Source organism: Egretta garzetta, unplaced genomic scaffold (assembly GCF_000687185.1).
Source record: "Egretta garzetta isolate BGI_Z169 unplaced genomic scaffold, ASM68718v1 scaffold79, whole genome shotgun sequence".
Classification (NCBI taxonomy): domain Eukaryota; kingdom Metazoa; phylum Chordata; class Aves; order Pelecaniformes; family Ardeidae; genus Egretta; species Egretta garzetta.
In genome coordinates, this window is record NW_009260791.1 from 3,431,270 (window position 1) to 3,438,612 (window position 7,343).

Here is a 7,343-nt window from a genome sequence, read left to right on the forward strand (position 1 = left end):
GGCTGTGTGAGCCCCCGCACCAGCGCGGTGATGGACTTAGTGGGGCACAAGGGGGTCCTCTGCACCCCTGTGCCCGCGTGATGGATGTGGGACCCCACCACGGCTGCTGCGCCTGTCCCGGCAGTGGCCGGCTGGGCTCAGCCTCCCCGGGGTGCCTCCTTATAGCCCCCCACCCCGGTCTCTTTCAGTCCTGACCTTTCGGGAGATCTGGAATCGTAGTTTCTGCCGGCCTCTGGAGCAGCTGGTGGACGTCGTTACCGAGTTCCCCAACGAGGTGGAGTACATTTTCAGACCCTCCTGCGTCGCCCTGCAGCGCTGCGGAGGCTGCTGTGGGGATGAGGGGCTCCGCTGTGTCCCTGTGGAGACAAGCACGGTCACCTTGCAGGTAAGCGCTGCCGCTGCGGGGCTGTGGCCGCACCAGGGAGGTGGTGGGCTTCTTGCCAACCACTGGGAGGGTGAACTTGCAACTTCACATCCTCCAGACATCCTAGCGGCATGGATAATAGCGGGGAGGGGGTTTACTCGCAACTGCACAAATGTGTGCCAAACCAGGAGGGTCCCTCTGCTGCTCTTTGGGCTTGTCCCCAAGGCCAGGTGACACCCTTGGTAGTACTGGCCTCGCTCCCTGCTTCCCTGCCCTCTCCTCTCTGCATGGTCCTTCTTGTTGACTGCCATCGCCTTTCCAGACCTTCCCTGTCCTGCAGCAGGGCTGGGGGGGGTCCCAGTTGCCCATGACTCCACTTGCTGGAGCCAAGCAGGTGCTGTACCTGAATTCACAGGGAGAAGCGAGGCTCCCATGTGTCAGGAGATGCCCATGGTGGTGCTGACAGTGAATGTGTGCTGGGGGTGCGGTGAGCATGAGGGGCTGCACCAGCTGTGTTTCCAGTCCCTGCTGTGGGAGCTGCATGAAGTGGGGTGGGAGATCCCCCAGGCTGCAGACAAGCTGCCGGTCAGCTCTTTCCCATGCACCAGGAAGCCCTTGTCCTCACACTGCAGCCCTTGTGCCACACTGCCAGGGGGATCAACCTGGTACTGCTGCAGGGAGCAGGGAAAAGCTCTGCTTTGCTGTAGGTGATGGACTAGAGAGAGCCTGCAGTAAATCACCAGTGATTTTGGTCCCTCAGGGCTTGAAAGCATGTTGGAAGGCAGGGTGGGAGTCTCCAAAACCTCTTGATGGGGCTGGAGCAGTGCCTGATGTGAGCAGGAGGCAACTCACTAAGCACAGGTCTCCCTCCACGAGAGGGATGCTGGTGCGGGGTGGCAACACCAGGCACTTCTGCGGGGCTTAGTGTGAATCACACCAATGATGAACATACCCCATGAAGCCCCTGGGTATCCAACCCAAACTCCAGGCTGGGCTGTGTACTGACATGTGACAGGGCAAATCCTGCACCCCTGGGCTCAGGAGGCACTGTGGTACTGACTCCAGGATCAGTGCTGCAGGAAAGGGGGCCAGGAGGAGGCAGCAGCAATGGGAATGGTCTGGGAAACACAACTAGGGGGATATTTCCATCAGAGAAGGGAGATGTGCCAAGTGGTCAAATATGTGAAAGCTCTCCACAAAGGCAGAGACAGAAAAAAATCTCCTCTAAGGCTGGGAAATCCCAAGACCATGGGACTTAAAATACAGCCCTGAAGACACTGGGCAGCACTAGCAGAGCTTCCCAAGCCACCAGGGCAGCCAGGCCTGGCTGGCACTGCCTGGGTGCAGAGGTGGAGTCTCCGTTGCCGGAGGTCCCGAGGAACAGGTTAGACACGCGTCTGCCCGAGAGGCTGGGGGAGCGAGGCAGTGCCGCAGGAGCCCGTCCAGCCCCCTCCCGCCGCCGGCTGGGAAGTAACCTTTGCTCCTCTTCCAGCTCCTGAAGATAAAGCCAAACGGGGAGGCACCCTACGTGGAGATGGCGTTCACTGAGCACAAGCGGTGCGAGTGCAGGTAGGGACCCCCAAACTTATTTTGCACCCCATGCCCCTCCAGGAAGAGCAACCCTGCCAGCTCACCCTGTGTGTGGGAAAGGCTGCCCTGGGGGCACCCCAGCCGTGCTAGGACACCCTCACTGTCTCCATGCTGGGGTTTGCTGGTGCTTATGGCCCTTGCTCAGCTGCAGCCTGCTCCCCACAGCCAAGGGGGTGCCTGGTGCTGTGTAGCCAGGTCAGGCACCACGCGCTGTCTGCAGGGCTGGAGCTGCTGCTGCACCCTGGCTCCAGGAGCAGGGATGTCTGTGCCCCCTATCCCTGTGGCTACCTTGGCATGCCTGGTGTGTGCTCCTCTGGCAGCACCAACCTGGCATGGATGCACAGCCCTGGCCTGGGCTGGATGCACAGCACCAACCTGCACCAGACTTCCTGGCATGTAGTTAACCCCTTGGGGTGCTCACTGTGTCCCAGAAGTGGTGAGAGCTTGGGCAGGACGGGGCCTGTGCCTGGGGGCTGCAGTGCTATGGGAGAGGGGAGCAGCTCCAGTGCTGCGCATGGGCTGTCCCTGCTGCAGAGCCTCTCCAGCACCGCCTGCTCTGGGATCCTGGCATTTGCTCTCCATCATGACCCCAGGGTGATTTAGTATTGCGAAAACTGGGGACTGAGTGTCCTGCTGGGCAGCTGTTAGATGTGATCCTTGCCTGGAAGAAGAGCCTGAGGATCCCTGGGTCGGTATTCCCCTGCAGTCATACGAGCGACTGCTGGAGCAGACTCAAGGCCTGTCCAGCTCTGTGCCGTCTCTGGAGCATCTGTCGGTAGATGTAGAAGAAGGAGTTGGAAGAAGCACATGTGATACTTCCCCTGCTCCACTTCCAGCTATTTTCCGTGCAGGGAATTTCCTGAGCCTGTTGTGGTTTTCCTACCTAGGGTAACTCCCAGGGGATCGCCTATGAGTACTTGTGCAGGCTGCCTTTGAATCTGTGTAAAATTCTTGCTTCTCAGCACCTTTCAGCTTCTCCCTAAGCTGCCTTCCACACCTTTACATCACTCCCCTTTGAAGTTTAGTGTAGGCGTGGTGGATGTCCTGGCCTTGGCCCCTACAGGGGATGCTGAAGCCAAGTATGTCGTGGCTGCTGTCTGAGAACCACTACTGAGACTTTGCAGCAAATCCCATGTGTTACTCAGGATGTTGCATCTTGTTTAACCAGCTGAGCTATGAAAGCTGTCACTGTGAGCAGCTGAAACTGAACCTGTGCTTGCCAGCCTCATGGGCAAAATGTCACATCCCCAGGGGAGTCGCCCAAGCTGGCCATCCCCTGCCCCCTTGCTGCCTTTGCCTTCTCTCTGCCTGCTGCAATCAGCTCTGGGCTGAGGAGCTGCTGGTGTGGAGAGAAGACATACTGGTTCTGTTTTAAGCATAAATGATAAGAGGCAGATTGTGCTGCGCACTGGTGCATCTCGATAAACCGCCTCCAGCAGCTCAACAGATAGTATTGCCTGAGTAACCACTTCAATCTGTCCTTTTCCTGCCCCACAGGCCCCGGCAGGACATGATGAGGTTGGGAAGGTAAGTGACATCAGGGGTGGCGTTACTGGCTGGGGTTGTGGGTCTCATCTCCCACGCATCAGCCTCTCTTGTGGTACTTCCCTTTCGAAGGAGGAGGTCCAAGGGCCGAGGTAAGAGAAGACAAGACAAGAAGAGACGTAAAGACTGTGAACTGTAAGTGAGCAGGGGCAGGTATGGGTGGTGTCTTCTGGCTTCACTTCTTTGGGATGAGAACCTTTTGTTAAGCTTTTAGGTCTTTACTGACTCTGTGAGCAGCGAGGGGTTTATACAGGGCAGATGCAGGAGAAAGCAGGATGGCGGGGACAGTGGGCAGCTGTGGGGAAATGGGACTTCTACTGAAGGCTCAATAGGCGCTCATTAGTCTCCAGGCTCAGCTGCTCAAAGCCAGCCAGTCCCGCCCAGGGTGGGGATGGATGGGCTGGGTCACTTGACGTTTATAGCTCTATTGCTGTCACAGACCATGTTGGCTTTCCTGGATCCATGAATTTCCAGTTTCAGCCTCATCTTGCTGCCAGCTGTGTCCTTCCTGCAGTCCTTGGCTGGTCGTTGTTTGGGTTACTCTACCCTTTCCCTCCTTACATTTAGCTGACTGTCTCAAACCACTTGCGGTAACAGCACAGGCTGGACTCTTGCTGCAGATGCCTTTGGGGTATGGTGCCTGTGGCTGGCACTTTCCCATTGTATTTACCTGTTTCATCTGAAGCTTGCTGCTCGGGGCTCAGCCACCTCTTACAGCCCCATCACCCTTGCTCCTCCCTGTGAAGAGGCTGCCTGTGGTCCCTACCCCACGGTTTGGTGCTGGAGAGGCTGGGCACAGGGAGGGGGGACCTGGGGCAGAGCGGGTGAGCCTGGAGGTCCTGGTGTCCCCCCCACCATCCTGACAGCACTCACCCCATGCTGTGCTCTCTTTGCAGATGTGGTGCGCCACGCAGGTAGCCTCCGCTCTGCCCCCCGCCTTGCTCCTGCCGCCTGGGTTTGAGCCAGCTGAGTTTCCCCCTGGTGCGGGGGGCTTGTGGAGCTGTGCCCCTCCAAACAGCAGTGGGGAGCTGGACTCTTGCTTGGCTCTGGTGGGAATGCAGCCTGGAACTGAGGACTCCCTTGTCCCACCTGTGCTGTCGGCAGCAGGACAAAAGGACCCATGACCAGGCCTGGGGCTGAAGATGAGGAGTTCAAGCAGTGTGTTGGTGTTTCACGGCATCCTGGAGGCAATGAGGAGTGGAGCTGGTGGATGCACTTCTGGAGCTGGCTGGGGACAGCGTGATGTGGGGGGGCAAGCAGAGACGGCTTGGAGGGCTGCAGCTGCAAAACTGCTCTGTCCTGCCAGCGCCATGCAGCTGGGGAGGAAGGAAACCTGGGGCAGGCAAGGCTGTAGTGCTGTGTCCGTCCCAGCCTTGGCACGGTGCAGCCCAGGAGGGTGCCAGGGAGCTTGCCTGGGAAGCCCTCCTGCTGGGGAAGGGGAGGGAATTGGGGTGGCCAGGGCTCCTCACGTACTCAGCCACATCCCAGCCTTGCCCTGCTCAATAAAACCTGGTGGTCAGATGCAGGAGCTGGCAGCGTGAGCACTCCTGTCTGCTTTCCAGCAGCTGCAGGCAGGGCTTTTCCCCATAAGTACACACCTAGGCCGGAGGAGGGCAGCCCTGTGGTGGCCCAGAGCTTGTCCCCAGCATATGCAACACCCAAGGGGCTGCCCTTGGTGTGATGCTGGAGATGGGCAACCAGCAGGTGAGGACAAAGCTGCTTCCCAGGCTGTGGGCTGCCCATGTGCTGGAGCTCAGGTGGGCACTGGGAGACCTTTAGGGGAGCTGTCCTTCTCTTCCACACCATGGCATGGGATTGGCATCTCTCCCTGTTCACCATCCCCATCCTGTTCTCACCCCAGTCCAAATGTCTGGCTCACTGTCCTGTAGTTTTCCTTCTCCCCAGCTGGGCTGACGCAAGGTTAGTGCAGCTGGGGCAGGCTGCCTGGGGGCCTTCCCACCCAAGAAGCACCCCACCAAGGCTCATTCACCTTCTCTCTTACTGGGACCACCCTGGGGTGTGTGGGGGGCTGGTGGCTCTTGTCCAGGTGGTCATGGGTGCTGCTGTTTCCTGCTTTCCCTGCTCAGCCAGGTCCATGCCCAGGTCCAGGGGCAGCCCCAGCCCCCGTTCCTGCGTGCCTTAAGCAGTGCCCCTGGGGCTCCTCCTCTCACCTTTCCTGCCCCCGTTGCAGGGGAATGGGGCTGGCTGCCAAATGCATCCCGTCCTGCTCTGTGCAAGTCACACACTGGAGCAGTGAACATTGCTGGAAACCCTAATAGCAAGCTGGGCACCAGCATGCTCATGCAGCACCCCTTGCATGGTGTTAAAGCAAAATCAAGGCTTAGTCTTGAAAGCTTCAAGTAAAAGGCTGGAGGGCAAAGGCTTCGATGTTACAATCAAATGAGGTGACCTGTGGTTTATCCTGCACTGAGGAAAAAGAGTGGAGCCTAAGGTATGCAGGTGATGGGGTCCAAGGCAGCTCCTCCCCACATCTGACATGGCAGGCTCCCTCAGAGCTGTAATTCTGGTGCCGCCTGGGGCTGGCACGAGGACATGGGGACAGGGCAGGTCCCGTGGCAGCAGTACCCTGGCAGGGAAAGCTGGTGGTGGGTGTCGAGGCAATGGGAACCTCCATGCTGCTACCATGCAGCAGGGCATAGACTGAGCAAGTTGCAGCTGGGCATATCTTCCAGGAGCTTGCTAGATCCCTTTTGGAACCCATTTCCACTTCTGGCATTCACAGTGTCCTGGGGCATGGCTTAAGTGGGCTCTGCCTCAAGGATGGCTCAAGAAGCTCCTCCTTGGCTGCCTCATGGGTGAGGGGGACTCGCTGTTCCCCTTCCCACACCGCTCAGGGTCTGCATGGGCCACATGGCACCCTAGCTCTGGTGGCCCATTATGGTCCGTGCAGGCTCTCCCCATCCCTGTGTGCTGCTTCAGCCCGGCTGGTTGTGCTTAGAGGCCAGGGAGAACTGTGTGCAGCACTTGAGGGAACGTGATGGTTTCTGTGTGGTTCTTAACAGTAAAAGTTTCACCGCAGTAGTATTAAACCTTTAAAAAGGAAGTTACGTAAACCCAAGGATGTTAATTAATAAAAATAAGTTTGTCAAGAGTGGTGATGAGGCTTAAAAAAAAAAATTCAAACAAACTCCTGCCCAGTGGCTTTTCTTAACAGTGCCTGGTGTCTGGCCTCACCTCTTCGGCTGCTGCTTGGCACTGAGAGTTTTCAGGCAGTTCTGCCCAGAGCCGGCAGGGCCGGGTGCCTGCCTTGCTGAGTTGCTTCTCCCCCAGCATTGTCCGAGTCCCCTGGGTGCTGTGTGCGGCCTCATCCCCTGCTTCTCCCATGGCATGGGGTGTCAGGGTGGATGGCAAGGATGCGGGTGCCTGGGAGGGATGTGGCTGTCCTGCTGCAGCAGCGGTGAGAGGATCAGCTGGGGCAGGAGCAGAGGAAGGCATGGGAGGTTTGGGAGCTAGTGTCTCTAGGTGCTGGGGCTCCCTCTGGCTCCAGGGGTGTTTCACTGAGGCTTCACTGGTGAGAGGAACCTGCCTGATGAGCCCTAGCAGCTTCCCGACTCTCCTGGGGCTGCTGCAGGCATCACGTGCCCAGGGGAGGACCAGCTCCCTTCCCTACTGCTGCATGTCCCTGCCACAGGGGAGAGCCCTGGGACCCTCCTCATGCCGGGGTCATGGGGACTTCCAGCAGGACATTGCACCCAATGGTAATATGAGGGTCAGGGTGGGGGCCTGCTGGGGCACTTGGACTCAGGGCTTGCAGCCACCACCAATGTTCCCTCTCAAGGGGACCAGCCACTGTCTGTGTGTCCCCGGCCCCACCCCCCCCCCC

The 7,343-nt window shown here is 58.6% G+C and overlaps 2 protein-coding genes across 2 annotated transcripts in view; both read left to right on the forward strand.

Moving 5' to 3' along the window:
- Window positions 1-4,417, forward strand: part of PGF (placental growth factor) — a 6,494-nt gene extending 2,077 nt beyond the window's left edge. Inside the window, exons 2-6 of the mRNA XM_009646596.1 lie at window positions 189-385; window positions 1,857-1,933; window positions 3,452-3,481; window positions 3,572-3,634; window positions 4,396-4,417. Coding sequence (XP_009644891.1) covers window positions 189-385; window positions 1,857-1,933; window positions 3,452-3,481; window positions 3,572-3,634; window positions 4,396-4,417 — 389 coding nt within the window. The remainder of the gene's footprint in view (window positions 1-188; window positions 386-1,856; window positions 1,934-3,451; window positions 3,482-3,571; window positions 3,635-4,395) is intronic.
- Window positions 4,418-4,619: 202 nt separating this feature from the next.
- The window catches only part of RPS6KL1 (ribosomal protein S6 kinase like 1), a 17,066-nt gene continuing 14,342 nt past the window's right edge, over window positions 4,620-7,343 (forward strand). The window contains exon 1 of the mRNA XM_009646597.2: window positions 4,620-4,686. Coding sequence (XP_009644892.1) covers window positions 4,620-4,686 — 67 coding nt within the window. The remainder of the gene's footprint in view (window positions 4,687-7,343) is intronic.